At 48.7% G+C, this 16009-nt stretch overlaps 1 protein-coding gene and 1 non-coding gene across 5 annotated transcripts in view; both read right to left on the bottom strand.

Moving 5' to 3' along the window:
- Positions 1-16009, bottom strand: part of LOC121534194 (protein Jade-3-like) — a 45657-nt gene that overhangs the window by 12924 nt on the left and 16724 nt on the right. For all 4 annotated transcript variants that reach the window (XM_041840745.2, XM_041840747.2, XM_041840743.2 and 1 more), the window contains 3 exons: positions 7642-7832; positions 5924-6135; positions 1785-1952 (listed from right to left, as the gene is read on the bottom strand). In XM_041840745.2, the coding sequence (XP_041696679.2) occupies positions 1785-1952; positions 5924-6135; positions 7642-7832 (571 nt within the window). The remainder of the gene's footprint in view (positions 1-1784; positions 1953-5923; positions 6136-7641; positions 7833-16009) is intronic.
- trnag-ucc lies at positions 3897-3971 on the bottom strand. Its single transcript has one exon. It is a non-coding gene; the product is annotated as a tRNA-Gly (tRNA).

The following is a 16009-nucleotide window of genomic DNA, read 5'->3' on the forward strand; positions in this document are numbered from 1 at the left end:
GCTTAGGAGCTAGAAGCAGAGCTGCCATGTCTGTTGCTGAGGAGCTAGAAGCAGAGCTGCCATGTCTGTTGCTTAGGAGCTAGAAGCAGAGCTGCCATGTCTGTTGCTTAGGAGCTAGAAGCAGAGCTGCCATGTCTGTTGCTTAGGAGCTAGAAGCAGAGCTGCCATGTCTGTTGCTTAGGAGCTAGAAGCAGAGCTGCCATGTCTGTTGCTTAGGAGCTAGAAGCAGAGCTGCCATGTCTGTTGCTTAGGAGCTAGAAGCAGAGCTGCCATGTCTGTTGCTTAGGAGCTAGAAGCAGAGCTGCCATGTCTGTTGCTTAGGAGCTAGAAGCAGAGCTGCCATGTCTGTTGCTTAGGAGCTAGAAGCAGAGCTGCCATGTCTGTTGCTTAGGAGCTAGAAGCAGAGCTGCCATGTCTGTTGCTTAGGAGCTAGAAGCAGAGCTGCCATGTCTGTTGCTGAGGAGCTAGAAGCAGAGCTGCCATGTCTGTTGCTTAGGAGCTAGCAGCAGAGCTGCCATGTCTGTTGCTTAGGAGCTAGAAGCAGAGCTGCCATGTCTGTCGGCGCCATCTTGACACTCTGGTACATGTGATGCTGCAGTGCAACACAGTGCATTGACCAATTCATTGAAAACGTAGGCTTTGGTTTGCTTATATAGAGCAGATACTACATCCGTTTGCTGAAATGGAGGGAAGTTTGTAACGTGACTCGAGCACTTTCACGGTGCAGAACCTCCCTATTCTCAACCACTGAGAGCCACTGATGATCTTATGGTTTATAACACACTGATCCGCAGCTAGAAACCAGAAGACTAAAACATAGAAACATAGCATTCAGCCTGACCGGGACAAAGAAATTACAAGAGTGAGCTATGAGCTGAGGGGAGATGATGTTGTGTTGTTCCTTTGCGTTTCAGTCTTGCTCGGGTCTTGCTCGGGTCTACTGGAGTGATGTCGGGTCTACTGGAGTGATGTCGGGTATACTGGAGTGATGTCGGGTATACTGGAGTGATGTCGGGTATACTGGAGTGATGTCGGGTATACTGGAGTGATGTCGGGTATACTGGAGTGATGTCGGTGTAAATGAGTCAACATGTTTAAGGTGTTGGCAGCTGCAGATTCTCGTTGAGCGACATACTGTTAATGTTTTATCCACAACTCTGTCCATCACCGTTGGCGACATACTCTCTGTCCATCGCTGTTGTAATTTACTGGGAAGCCAAAATGTTCTCAAACAGATTTAAACGATGATGGTGAATCCTCCTGGTTTATCGACCCCACCACTCTCCATTGTACAGAACTAGTTATAGAGAATCCTCCTGGTTTATCGACCCCCACCACTCTCCATTGTACAGAACTAGTTATAGAGAATCCTCCTGGTTTATCGACCCCCACCACTCTCCACGGTACAGAACTAGTTATAGAGAATCCTCCTGGTTTATCGACCCCACCACTCTCCATTGTACAGAACTAGTTATAGAGAATCCTCCTGGTTTATCGACCCCCACCACTCTCCATTGTACAGAACTAGCTCCCGGCTGCCCCTCACAAAAGGACAGTTTGAAATGCGCCAATTAAAAATCCCCGCCCCCCCCAGCTCAGATTTACGCAAGAGGAATAGAACAGAGCGTATGCCTAGTGTTTCAAAGTATTCATTCGGGTTCACAGTGCGGACCGAACCGAGGTCCCTGCACCGAACAGTTCGGTACAAATACGTGTATCGTTCCACCCCTACTATAAATACATGTATCGTTCCACCCCAAATGGAAGAGGGAGTAATCCTTTACCTCAGGGATCCACAGGGCACAGCTGACGTGTGCCCACTTGGTGCCCGCCCTCGTAGCCTTCATCGCCCCTCCCTTGATGGGGCACAGCTGACACTGGGGGTCGATGCCCAGAACACATGTCCTGCACAGCCAGTTACCCTCCGGCACCTTCACTATCCCATAGCACGCCTGGGCAGGAGAAGAGAGAGAGTTACATAACACACAAGGAGGTAGTCAGATTCCTACCTGGTGAACACAGATGTTGCCTTGTCACAGAAGACCATGACGTTGCCCTCCTCACTAGTAAATATATTCAGTGGCCAGTTTATTAGATACACTCCTCTATACTGAACAAAAATACAACATGTAAAGTGACGGTCCCATGTTTCATGAGCTGAAATAAAAGATCCCAGATATTTTCCATACCCACAAAAAAGCATATTTCTCTCAAATTTTGTGCACACATTTGTTTACATCCCTGTTAGTGAGCATTTCTCCTTTGCCAAGATAATCCATCCACCTGACAGGTGTGGCATATCAAGAAGCTGATTAAACAGCATGATCATTACACAGGTGCACCTTGTGCTGGGGACAATAAAAGGCCACTAAAATGTGCAGTTATCACACAACACAATGCCACCAATGGCAAAGGTCGGGCAAAGGTCGGGCAAAGGTCGGGCTGCCTTCTGAGGATTAGTAGGCGAATGAGTAAACTTCCACTTCCCTCCGTTCTATTGGCCAACGTGCAATGATTGGAAAACAAAATGGATGATCTATGATCAAGACTATCCTACCCAGGGACATTAAAAACTGTAATATCTTATGTTTCACGAGACGTGGCTGAACGACGACACGGATAATACGGAGCTGGCTGGCTTCTCCGTGCATCGTCAGGACAGAGCAGCTACGTCTGGTAAGACGAGGGGCGGGGGTGTGTGTCCATTTGTCAATAACAGCTTGTGCGCGATGTCTAATATTACAGAAGTCTTGAGGTATTGTTCGCCTGAGGTAGAATACCTCATGATAAGCTGTAGACCCACTATCTACCAAGAGAGTTCTCATCTATATTATTCGTAGCTGTCTATTTACCACCACAAACCGAAGCTGGCACTAAGACCGCTCTCAACGAGCTGTATAAGGCCATAAGCAAACAAGAAAATGCTAATTCAGAAGTGGCGCTCCTAGTGGCCGGGGACTTTAATGCAGGCAAACTTAAATCTGTTTTACCTAATTTGCAAAAAATAAAAATACCTCTAGCCCACCTTTACTCCACACACAGACATGCATACAAAGCTCTCCCTCGCCCTCCATTTGGCAAATCTGACCATAATTCTATCCTCCTGATTCCTGCTTACAAGCAAAAACTAAAGCAGGAAGTACCAGTGACTCGCTCAATACGGAAGTGTTCAGATGAAGTGGATGTTACAGGACTGTTTTCCTAGCACAGACTGGAATATGTTCCGGGATTCATCCAATGGCATTGAGGAGTATACCACCTCAGTCACCGGCTTCATCAATAAGTGCATCAACGACGTCGTCCCCACAGTGACCGTACGTACATACCCCAACCAGAAGCCATGGATTACAGACAACATCCGCATCGAGCTAAAGGCTAGAGCTGCTGCTTCAAGGAGCGGGACTCTAACCCGGACGCTTATAAGAAATCCCACTACGCCCTCCGACGAACCATCAAACAGGCAAAGCGTCAATACAGGATTAAGATTGAATCGTACTACACCGGCTCTGACGCTCGTCGGATGTGGCAGGGCTTGAAAACTATTACGGACTACAAAGGGAAACCCAGACACGAGCTGCCCAGTGACGCGAGCCTACCAGACAAGCTAAATGCCTTTTATGCTCGCTTCGAGGCAAGCAACACTGAAGCATGCATGAGAGCACCAGCTGTTCCGGACTGTGTGATAACGCTCTCGGTAGCCGATATGAGCAAGACCTTTAAACAGGTCAACATTCACAAGGCCGCGGGACCAGACGGATTACCAGGACGTGTGAAAGGCTGGTCACGGCTTACATCAACAGCATCATCCCGGATACCCTAGACATTTACATTTTAGTCATTTAGCAGACGCTCTTATCCAGAGCGACTTACAGTTAGTGAATACATACATTTCCATACTGGCCCCCCGTGGGAAACGAACCCACAACCCTGGCGTTGGAAGCACCATGCTCTACCAACTGAGCTACAGGGGACTCCAACTCGCCCCAACAGATCCACAGATGACGCAATCTCAATCGCACTCCACACTGCCCTTTCCCACCTGGACAAAAGGAACACCTATGTGAGAATGCTATTCATTGACTACAGCTCAGCGTTCAACACCATAGTGCCCTCAAAGCTCATCACTAAGCTAAGGACCCTGGGACTAAACACCTCCCTCTGCAACTGGATCCTGGACTTCCTGACGGGCCACCCCCAGGTGGTAAGGGTAGGCAACAACACGTCTGAGAACGATGAGACAGCCTATAGGAAGGAGGTCAGAGACCTGGCAGAGTGGTGCCAGGACAACAACCTCTCGCTCAATGTGAGCAAGACAAAGGAGCTGATCGTGGACTACAGGAATAGAGGGCCGAACAGGCCCCCATTAACATCGACGGGGCTGTAGTGGAGTGCGTCGAGAGTTAAGTTCCTTGGTGTCCACATCACCAACAAACTATCATGGTCCAAACACACCAAGACAGTCGTGAAGAGGGCACGACAAAGCCTATTCCCCCTCAGGAGACTGAAAAGATTTGGCATGGGTCCCCAGATCCTCAAAAAGTTATACAGCTGCACCATCGAGCGCATCCTGACCGGTTGCATCACCGCCTGGTATGGCAACTGCTCGGCATCCGACCGCAAGGCACTACAGAGGGTAGTGCGTACGGCCCAGTACATCACTGGGGCCAAGCTTCCTGCCATCCAGGACCTATATACTAGGCAGTGTCAGAGGACGGCCCTAAAAATTGCCAAAGACTCCAGTCACCCAAGTCATAGACTGTTCTCTCTGCTACCGCACAGCAAGCGGTACCGGAGCGCCAAGACTAGGTCCAAAAGGCTCCTTAACAGCTTCTACCCCGAAGCCATAAGACTGCTGAACAATTAATCAAATGGCCACCCGGACTATTTACATTGACCCCCCCCCCTACTCTCTGTTTATTATCTATGCATAGTCACTTTACCCCTACCTACATGTACAAATTACCTCGACTAACCTGTACCCCCACACATTGACTCGGTACCGGTACCCCCTGTATATAGCCTCGTTATTACCTGGACTAACCTGTACCCCAGCCCATTGACTCGGTACCGGTACCCCCTGTATATAGCCTCGTTATTACCTGGACTAACCTGTACCCCTGCACATTGACTCAGTACAGGTACCCCCTGTATATAGCCTCATTATTGTTATTTTATTGTGTTACTTTTTATTATTTTTTCCTTTAGTTTATTTAGTAGATATTTTCAAACTCTTCCTTGAACTGCATTGTTGGTTAAGGGATTGTAAGTAGCATTTCACGGTAAGGTCTACATCTGTTGTATTCGGCCCATGTGACAAATAAAGTTTGATTTGATAGGTTGGAGGACGTCCTCTGGACGTTGTCATAATTACTGTATAAGTCTATGGAAGGGGGGTGAGAACCATGAGCCTCCTAGGTTTTGTATTGAAGTCAATGTACCCAGAGGAGGATGGAAGCTAGCTGTCCTCCGGCTACACCATGGTGCTACCCTACAGAGTGCTGTTGAGGCTAACAGTGTGTTCTAAACTTGAGACCGGTAGTGTATATTTAAGCTATAAGGCCCGAGGAGGTGTGGTATATGGCCAATATACCACGGATAAGGGCTGTTCTTACAAACGACGCAACACAGAGTCCCAGGATACAGCCCTTAGCCGTGGTATATTGGCCATATACCACAAACCCCAGAGGAGACAGCCCTTAGCCGTGGTATATTGGCCATATACCACAAACCCCTGAGGTGACTTATTGCTGTTAGAAACTGGTTACCAACGTAATTAGAGCAGTAAAAAGCAACTTTTTGTCATACCCGTGGTATACTGTCTGATATACCACGGCGGTCAGCCAATCAGCATTCAGGGCTCGACCCACCCAGTTTATAATTCGTAATATATATTTCTCTAGTTAGTAGGCAGTCAGGTTCCTACCTGATGAACACAGATGTTACACTTGTCACAGAAGACCATGTCGTTGCCCTCCTCGCTGTCGGGGGAGCGACACACGTCACAGATGACGTCCTCGTCGTACTCGATGCCCAGCCCTTCTACCGTGTCGATGGCATGGTTCATGTTGTCATGGCAATGACGCTCCAAAGCCTCCATGGTGCGCTCCATTGTCAGCTCGTCTACAGGACCCTCCCCTGGGGAATGACATAGCACAGTTAGACCCAGAGAGATAAGCACAGTTAGACCCAGAGAGATAAGCACAGTTAGACCCAGAGAGATAAGCACAGTTAGACCCAGAGAGATAAGCACAGCTAGACCCAGAGAGATAAGCACAGATAGACCCAGAGAGATAAGCACAGTTAGACCCAGAGAGATAAGCACAGCTAGACCCAGAGAGATAAGCACAGTTAGACCCAGAGAGATAAGCACAGTTAGACCCAGAGAGATAAGCACAGTTAGACCCAGAGAGATAAGCACAGTTAGACCCAGAGAGATAAGCACAGTTAGACCCAGAGAGACAGAAGAACATCTGCTGATTATAAATACATTTGATTGAATTTGACAACGACAGCGTTGCTGCCCGTAGCCACACTCCTCTGTTCTCCACAAAGCCCCATAAGATACTGAGAGAAGAACAGCATCACCAAGGTTCTGAATCATTGATGTCCAAATCACCTTGCACTCCAAATAACCACTCATTATGTGATCAAGATGAGCCAATCTGGGCAGAGCCTTACTCAAGCCAATCCCCTGGAAGGTGGTGGTGTGAAGCCTGTCACATGCTTCCCAGTCGAAACAGTTCAAGCATATATTATGAAATGTTGTGACTTTTTTCTCTCGTTTTGGTGTTCGGCAGTTTTTTTGGGGGGGGGCTGTTCCAGCACACACATTTTTTCTTGAGGCAAGTCGAAGTTTGGTAGCTGAAGTCTACCCCCCTTTGTCTGTGATTGGTCAACAGTACTACTCCTAGTGTCTGTGATTGGTCAACATTACTACTCCTAGTGGTAACTATAGACAGGATTCTTCAATTAAGTGTTTGTCATTCAACAAGCAACTACTAGTTTTCATGCACATTTTTTCACTTGAGAAATACTGGACCAAATATCTTAAGATGTAAAATTGCATGACTAAGACCTCCTCAGCAAAAACGTCAAAATTCATTACAGATTTATTTATCTTAGATTCATTTTGACTATTTTGAGGAAGTAGCATATTGGCTGTTGTTGCTACAGCGTCACAAGAGGGACAAACAGTACTATTGCCGCTTTTTTCTTGTTTTCAAGCGTAGAATTCTGCCAGGAGCAAACCCAACCGATGTAAACGGGCGGATGCCTTTAGGGTGCCTTTAGGAACGCAGCCGCAGCCTTTAGGAACGCAGCCGCAGCCTTTAGGAACGGAGCCGCAGCCTTTAGGAACGCACCCCAGCCTTTAGGAACGCAGCCGCAGCCTTTAGGAACGCAGCCGCAGCCTTTAGGAACGCAGCCGCAGCCTTTAGGAACGCGGCCGCAGCCTTTAGGAACGCGGCCACAGCCTTTAGGAACGCGGCCACAGCCTTTAGGAACGCAGCCGCAGCCTTTAGGAACGCAGCCGCAGCCTTTAGGAACGCGGCCGCAGCCTTTAGGAACGCGGCCCCAGCCTATGAGAAGGTTTGTGGTCCTTACCCATGTGTCCCAGCCTATGAGAAGGTTTGTGGTCCTTACCCATGTGTCCTAGCTCAGCGTTGAGTGCCTGCAGCCAGTAGAGGTCCATGTCATCCAGATCATAAGGACACATGGCCTCAGCCAGCTCCTTGATGTTAACATAACCCGTCTCTGTAGCGTCCTGACTCCAGCACTGGATATACCGCCGCTGGAGGGTGAACAACACCTCCTTCGGCTTCTCCGCTATGTTCCTACAGAAACAAATGCAAACAATTGTAAGGAATCACTCGCAACTTGTGAAGTCGTCCAGTACCCAGAAAAACAGAGAGAGCCAGTAGCTCTTTAAACTCATACCCTCTATTAAAAAAAAGGTCCTATATCACCCAGACAGCTGCATATATAATATATAGTGGCTCTCTCTCTCAGAACAAAGCATAGCTCTTTAATCTCATACCCGTAGACGGGTTGAAAATGGCAGATTTGGACACTGATAAGCGCCTAAATTGTAATGTAGTGGCTGTACAGTAACACGCTATACATGACGTCAGAGCTCAGTGGCTGGACAGTAACACGCTATACATGACGTCAGAGCTCTGGTTCTGTACAGTAACACGCTATACATGACGTCAGAGCTCTGGTTCTGGACAGTAACATGCTATACATGACGTCAGAGCTCAGTGGCTGGACAGTAACATGCTATACATGACGTCAGAGCTCTGGTTCTGGACAGTAACATGCTATACATGACGTCAGAGCTCTGGTTCTGGACAGTAACATGCTATACATGACGTCAGAGCTCTGGGTCTGTACAGTAACACGCTATACATGACGTCAGAGCTCAGTGGCTGGACAGTAACATGCTATACATGACGTCAGAGCTCTGGTTCTGGACAGTAACACGCTATACATGACGTCAGAGCTCAGTGGCTGGACAGTAACATGCTATACATGACGTCAGAGCTCTGGTTCTGGACAGTAACATGCTATACATGACGTCAGAGCTCTGGTTCTGGACAGTAACATGCTATACATGACGTCAGAGCTCTGGTTCTGTACAGTAACACGCTATACATGACGTCAGAGCTCAGTGGCTGGACAGTAACATGCTATACATGACGTCAGAGCTCTGGTTCTGGACAGTAACATGCTATACATGACGTCAGAGCTCTGGGTCTGTACAGTAACATGCTATACATGACGTCAGAGCATACATGACGTCAGAGCTCAGGGTCTGCGCTTCACAGCGCTGTGTGGGTTTTGACTGACAGCCGTTCTGAACTTGATCACAACAAGTTGCCCCCGTCCCTCCTGCTAATTGGCCAACTTCTGCACCCTTTTTTTTGTCTGAGTGAGGGAATTGCTGTAAATGATGAGGACTCTATGCATTTAGAAAAGGTTTATAATAAATACCGCTTTGATGTCATACAAGCAAGGGAAACACCCGTGAGTCCAAATGTGCGCCTTGTTACAAGATGACATGGTGTTATACCCTGTATTGTCCTGAACAGAATGAGCCGGTGTATATTATGAAGAATATTTGCGGGACCACACGTCGAAATGCACGCATGACTCCATTCAATGAGCACCAAGAAGACGACATGCTTCTCTGAACTGCCTTGTGAAAGCCTGACACTGAAAGATCTTATTTTATCATTTAGCTAGTCATGTTGGCAATAGAACAAGCTTTCAAATGATGCCCAACTGACCCAGATTGGGATTTATATAAATGGACCATTTCTGGATTGTGTAAACATCTGGGATGGAGGACTATGCTCCAAACAGAGTGTGCTGGCTCTAGTTCCTCAACGGAAATGGTTCCTTATAATTTAAGACTCTTCTTTGAATCATAAAAGTCCATTGACATTCCTTAGGAACTGTGCACACTTTGGAGAGGTGTGGCCACTTGGAGACACCAGTTAGACCTCTCACTCAAACCCACAGTCTGGAGAGGGGTGGCCACTTGGAGACACCAGTTAGACCTCTCACTCAAACCCACAGTCTGGAGAGGGGTGTGGCCACTTGGAGACACCAGTTAGACCTCTCACTCAAACCCACAGTCTGGAGAGGGGTGTGGCCACTTGGAAACACCAGTTAGACCTCTCACTCAAACCCACAGTCTGGAGAGGGGTGTGGCCACTTGGAGACACCAGTTAGACCTCTCACTCAAACCCACAGTCTGGAGAGGGGTGTGGCCACTTGGAGACACCAGTTAGACCTCTCACTCAAACCCACAGTCTGGAGAGGGGTGTGGCCACTTGGAGACACCAGTTAGACCTCTCACTCAAACCCACAGTCTGGAGAGGGGTGTGGCCACTTGGAAACACCAGTTAGACCTCTCACTCAAACCCACAGTCTGGAGAGAGGTGTGGCCACTTGGAAACACCAGTTAGACCTCTCACTCAAACCCACAGTCTGGAGAGGGGTGGCCACTTGGAGACACCAGTTAGACCTCTCACTCAAACGCTTGGCATTTTTTTGTCTTACATTGCACGTTCATGTTACTGAATGTATCCAGAGTATTTTCAGATTTCGTTATCAACAAATGCTGTGAAAAGTACAGTAAATATAAAATGCACATAAAGTCAACAGTGTAATGTTTGGACTCTGTCTTGTGTCAGGTGAACTGATGTCTCCTCACCTTTAGTCTAATCATTCAGCCATCATCTCCTCACCTTTAGTCTAATCATTCAGCCATCATCTCCTCACCTTTAGTCTAATCATTCAGCCATCATCTCCTCACCTTTAGTCTAATCATTCACCCATCATCTCCTCACCTTAAGTCTAATCATTCACCCATCATCTCCTCACCTTTAGTCTAATCATTCAGCCATCATCTCCTCACCTTTAGTCTAATCATTCAGCCATCATCTCCTCACCTTTAGTCTAATCATTCAGCCATCATCTCCTCACCTTTAGTCTAATCATTCAGCCATCATCTCCTCACCTTTAGTCTAATCATTCAGCCATCATCTCCTCACCTTTAGTCTAATCATTCAGCCATCATCTCCTCACCTTTAGTCTAATCATTCAGCCATCATCTCCTCACCTTTAGTCTAATCATTCAGCCATCATCTCCTCACCTTTAGTCTAATCATTCAGCCATCATCTCCTCACCTTTAGTCTAATCATTCAGCCATCATCTCCTCACCTTTAGTCTAATCATTCACCCATCATCTCCTCACCTTTAGTCTAATCATTCACCCATCATCTCCTCACCTTTAGTCTAATCATTCAGCCATCATCTCCTCACCTTTAGTCTAATCATTCAGCCATCATCTCCTCACCTTTAGTCTAATCATTCAGCCATCATCTCCTCACCTTTAGTCTAATCATTCAGCCATCATCTCCTCACCTTTAGTCTAATCATTCAGCCATCATCTCCTCACCTTTAGTCTAATCATTCAGCCATCATCTCCTCACCTTTAGTCTAATCATTCAGCCATCATCTCCTCACCTTTAGTCTAATCATCATCTCCAAACGGTTCCCTTTTAATTGCTACCATAGTTATGCATTCCATATTACTTCTGGAAGGAACATTCCAATCTATCCCTATAGGCCAATTCCCAGGAGGGCTGATCTCTCTCACATTGCAGAAGAAAATAACTCCAGACTTCACCTGGTGCTGCAACTCCCTGCACCACAAAGGGAAAAGTATGGCAGTGTGTTGTTAAGACAGGAGGAGACAGGAGGAGACAGGAGGAGACAGGTGGAGACAGGTGTGTTGTTAAGACAGGTGGAGACAGGAGGAGACAGGAGGAGACAGGTGGAGACAGGAGGAGACAGGAGGAGACAGGTGTGTTGTTAAGACAGGAGGAGACAGGAGGAGACAGGTGTGTTGTTAAGACAGGAGGAGACAGGAGGAGACAGGAGGAGACAGGTGTGTTGTTAAGACAGGTGGAGACAGGAGGAGACAGGAGGAGACAGGTGGAGACAGGAGGAGACAGGTGTGTTGTTAAGACAGGTGGAGACAGGAGGAGACAGGAGGAGACAGGTGGAGACAGGTGTGTTGTTAAGACAGGAGGAGACAGGTGGAGACAGGAGACAGGAGAGTTGTTAAGACAGGTGGAGACAGGAGGAGACAGGAGGAGACAGGTGGAGACAGGAGGAGACAGGTGGAGACAGGAAGAGACAGGTGTGTTAAGACAGGAGGAGACAGGAGGAGACAGGTGTGTTGTTGAGACAGGAGGAGACAGGTGTGTTGTTAAGACAGGAGGAGACAGGAGGAGACAGGTGTGTTGTTAAGACAGGAGGAGACAGGTGTGTTGTTAAGACAGGAGGAGACAGGAGGAGACAGGTGGAGACAGGAGGAGACAGGTGGAGACAGGTGTGTTGTTAAGACAGGAGGAGACAGGTGTGTTGTTAAGACAGGAGGAGACAGGTGTGTTGTTAAGACAGGAGGAGACAGGTGTGTTGTTAAGACAGGAGGAGACAGGTGGAGACAGGAGGAGACAGGTGGAGACAGGAGGAGACAGGTGGAGACAGGAGGAGACAGGTGGAGACAGGAGGAGACAGGTGTGTTGTTAAGACAGGAGGAGACAGGTGTGTTGTTAAGACAGGAGGAGACAGGTGTGTTGTTAAGACAGGAGGAGACAGGAGGAGACAGGAGGAGACAGGTGGAGACAGGTGTGTTGTTAAGACAGGAGGAGACAGGTGGAGACAGGAGGAGACAGGAGGAGACAGGTGTGTTGTTAAGACAGGAGGAGACAGGAGGAGACAGGTGTGTTGTTAAGACAGGAGGAGACAGGAGGAGACAGGTGTGTTGTTAAGACAGGAGGAGACAGGAGGAGACAGGTGTGTTAAGACAGGAGGAGACAGGAGGAGACAGGTGTGTTGTTAAGACAGGAGGAGACAGGTGTGTTAAGACAGGAGGAGACAGGAGGAGACAGGAGGAGACAGGTGGAGACAGGTGTGTTGTTAAGACAGGAGGAGACAGGTGTGTTGTTAAGACAGGAGGAGACAGGTGTGTTGTTAAGACAGGAGGAGACAGGTGTGTTGTTAAGACAGGAGGAGACAGGTGGAGACAGGAGGAGACAGGTGGAGACAGGAGGAGACAGGTGGAGACAGGAGGAGACAGGTGGAGACAGGAGGAGACAGGTGGAGACAGGAGGGTGGAGACAGGAGGAGACAGGTGGAGACAGGAGTGTTGTTAAGACAGGAGGAGACAGGTGTGTTGTTAAGACAGGAGGAGACAGGTGTGTTGTTAAGACAGGAGGAGACAGGTGTGTTGTTAAGACAGGAGGAGACAGGAGGAGACAGGAGGAGACAGGTGTGTTGTTAAGACAGGAGGAGACAGGAGGAGACAGGTGTGTTGTTAAGACAGGAGGAGACAGGAGGAGACAGGAGGAGACAGGTGTGTTGTTAAGACAGGAGGAGACAGGTGTGTTGTTAAGACAGGAGGAGACAGGAGGAGACAGGTGAAGACAGGAGGAGACAGGAGGAGACAGGAGGAGACAGGTGTGTTGTTAAGACAGGAGGAGACAGGTGTGTTGTTAAGACAGGAGGAGACAGGTGGAGACAGGAGGAGACAGGTGGAGACAGGTGGAGACAGGTGGAGACAGGAGGAGACAGGTGTGTTGTTAAGACAGGAGACAGGAGGAGACAGGTGTGTTGTTAAGACAGGAGGAGACAGGTGTGTTGTTAAGACAGGAGGAGACAGGTGTGTTGTTAAGACAGGAGGAGACAGGAGGAGACAGGAGGAGACAGGTGTGTTGTTAAGACAGGAGGAGACAGGTGTGTTGTTAAGACAGGAGGAGACAGGTGTGTTGTTAAGACAGGAGGAGACAGGTGTGTTGTTAAGACAGGAGGAGACAGGTGTGTTGTTAAGACAGGAGGAGACAGGTGTGTTGTTAAGACAGGAGGAGACAGGTGTGTTGTTAAGACAGGAGGAGACAGGAGGAGACAGGAGGAGACAGGTGGAGACAGGAGACAGGTGGAGACAGGAGGAGACAGGTGTGTTGTTAAGACAGGAGGAGACAGGTGTGTTGTTAAGACAGGAGGAGACAGGAGGAGACAGGTGTGTTGTTAAGACAGGAGGAGACAGGTGTGTTGTTAAGACAGGAGGAGACAGGTGGAGACAGGAGGAGACAGGTGGAGACAGGTGGAGACAGGTGTGTTGTTAAGACAGGAGGAGACAGGAGGAGACAGGAGGAGACAGGTGTGTTGTTAAGACAGGAGGAGACAGGAGGAGACAGGTATGTTGTTAAGACAGGAGGAGACAGGTGTGTTAAGACAGGAGGAGACAGGTGTGTTGTTAAGACAGGAGACAGGTGTGTTGTTAAGACAGGAGGAGACAGGAGGAGACAGGTGTGTTGTTAAGACAGGAGGAGACAGGAGGAGACAGGAGGAGACAGGTGTGTTGTTAAGACAGGAGGAGACAGGTGTGTTGTTAAGACAGGAGGAGACAGGAGGAGACAGGTGGAGACAGGTGGAGACAGGTGTGTTGTTAAGACAGGAGGAGACAGGAGGAGACAGGTGTGTTGTTAAGACAGGAGGAGACAGGAGGAGACAGGTGGAGACAGGAGGAGACAGGTGTGTTGTTAAGACAGGAGGAGACAGGTGTGTTGTTAAGACAGGAGGAGACAGGAGGAGACAGGTGTGTTGTTAAGACAGGAGGAGACAGGAGGAGACAGGTGGAGACAGGAGGAGACAGGAGGAGACAGGTGTGTTGTTAAGACAGGAGGAGACAGGTGTGTTGTTAAGACAGGAGGAGACAGGTGTGTTGTTAAGACAGGAGGAGACAGGAGGAGACAGGTGTGTTGTTAAGACAGGAGGAGACAGGAGGAGACAGGTGTGTTGTTAAGACAGGAGGAGACAGGTGTGTTGTTAAGACAGGAGGAGACAGGAGGAGACAGGTGTGTTGTTAAGACAGGAGGAGACAGGAGGAGACAGGTGGAGACAGGAGGAGACAGGTGGAGACAGGTGTGTTGTTAAGACAGGAGGAGACAGGTGTGTTGTTAAGACAGGAGGAGACAGGTGTGTTGTTAAGACAGGAGGAGACAGGTGTGTTGTTAAGACAGGAGGAGACAGGTGTGTTGTTAAGACAGGAGGAGACAGGAGGAGACAGGAGGAGACAGGAGGAGACAGGAGGAGACAGGTGTGTTGTTAAGACAGGAGGAGACAGGAGGAGACAGGTGTGTTGTTAAGACAGGAGGAGACAGGTGTGTTGTTAAGACAGGAGGAGACAGGTGTGTTGTTAAGACAGGAGGAGACAGGTGTGTTGTTAAGACAGGAGGAGACAGGTGTGTTGTTAAGACAGGAGGAGACAGGAGGAGACAGGTGGAGACAGGAGGAGACAGGTGTGTTGTTAAGACAGGAGGAGACAGGAGGAGACAGGTGTGTTGTTAAGACAGGAGGAGACAGGTGTGTTAAGACAGGAGGAGACAGGTGGAGACAGGTGTGTTGTTAAGACAGGAGGAGACAGGTGTGTTGTTAAGACAGGAGGAGACAGGTGTGTTGTTAAGACAGGAGGAGACAGGTGTGTTGTTAAGACAGGAGGAGACAGGTGTGTTGTTAAGACAGGAGGAGACAGGTGTGTTGTTAAGACAGGAGGAGACAGGAGGAGACAGGTGTGTTGTTAAGACAGGAGGAGACAGGTGTGTTGTTAAGACAGGAGGAGACAGGAGGAGACAGGAGGAGACAGGAGGAGACAGGTGTGTTGTTAAGACAGGAGGAGACAGGAGGAGACAGGTGTGTTGTTAAGACAGGAGGAGACAGGTGGAGACAGGAGGAGACAGGTGTGTTGTTAAGACAGGAGGAGACAGGTGTGTTGTTAAGACAGGAGGAGACAGGTGTGTTGTTAAGACAGGAGGAGACAGGTGTGTTGTTAAGACAGGAGGAGACAGGTGTGTTGTTAAGACAGGAGGAGACAGGAGGAGACAGGAGGAGACAGGTGTGTTGTTAAGACAGGAGGAGACAGGAGGAGACAGGTGGAGACAGGAGGAGACAGGTGTGTTGTTAAGACAGGAGGAGACAGGAGGAGACAGGTGTGTTGTTAAGACAGGAGGAGACAGGTGTGTTGTTAAGACAGGAGGAGACAGGTGGAGACAGGAGGAGACAGGTGTGTTGTTAAGACAGGAGGAGACAGGTGTGTTGTTAAGACAGGAGGAGACAGGTGTGTTGTTAAGACAGGAGGAGACAGGTGTGTTGTTAAGACAGGAGGAGACAGGTGTGTTGTTAAGACAGGAGGAGACAGGTGTGTTGTTAAGACAGGAGGAGACAGGTGTGTTGTTAAGACAGGAGGAGACAGGTGTGTTGTTAAGACAGGAGGAGACAGGTGTGTTGTTAAGACAGGAGGAGACAGGTGTGTTGTTAAGACAGGAGGAGACAGGAGGAGACAGGTGGAGACAGGAGGAGACAGGTGGAGACAGGTGTGTTGTTAAGACAGGAGGAGACAGGTGTGTTGTTAAGACAGGAGGAGACAGGTGGAGA

This window comes from Coregonus clupeaformis, chromosome 20 (genome assembly GCF_020615455.1).
Source record: "Coregonus clupeaformis isolate EN_2021a chromosome 20, ASM2061545v1, whole genome shotgun sequence".
NCBI classification, from domain to species: Eukaryota; Metazoa; Chordata; class Actinopteri; order Salmoniformes; family Salmonidae; genus Coregonus; species Coregonus clupeaformis.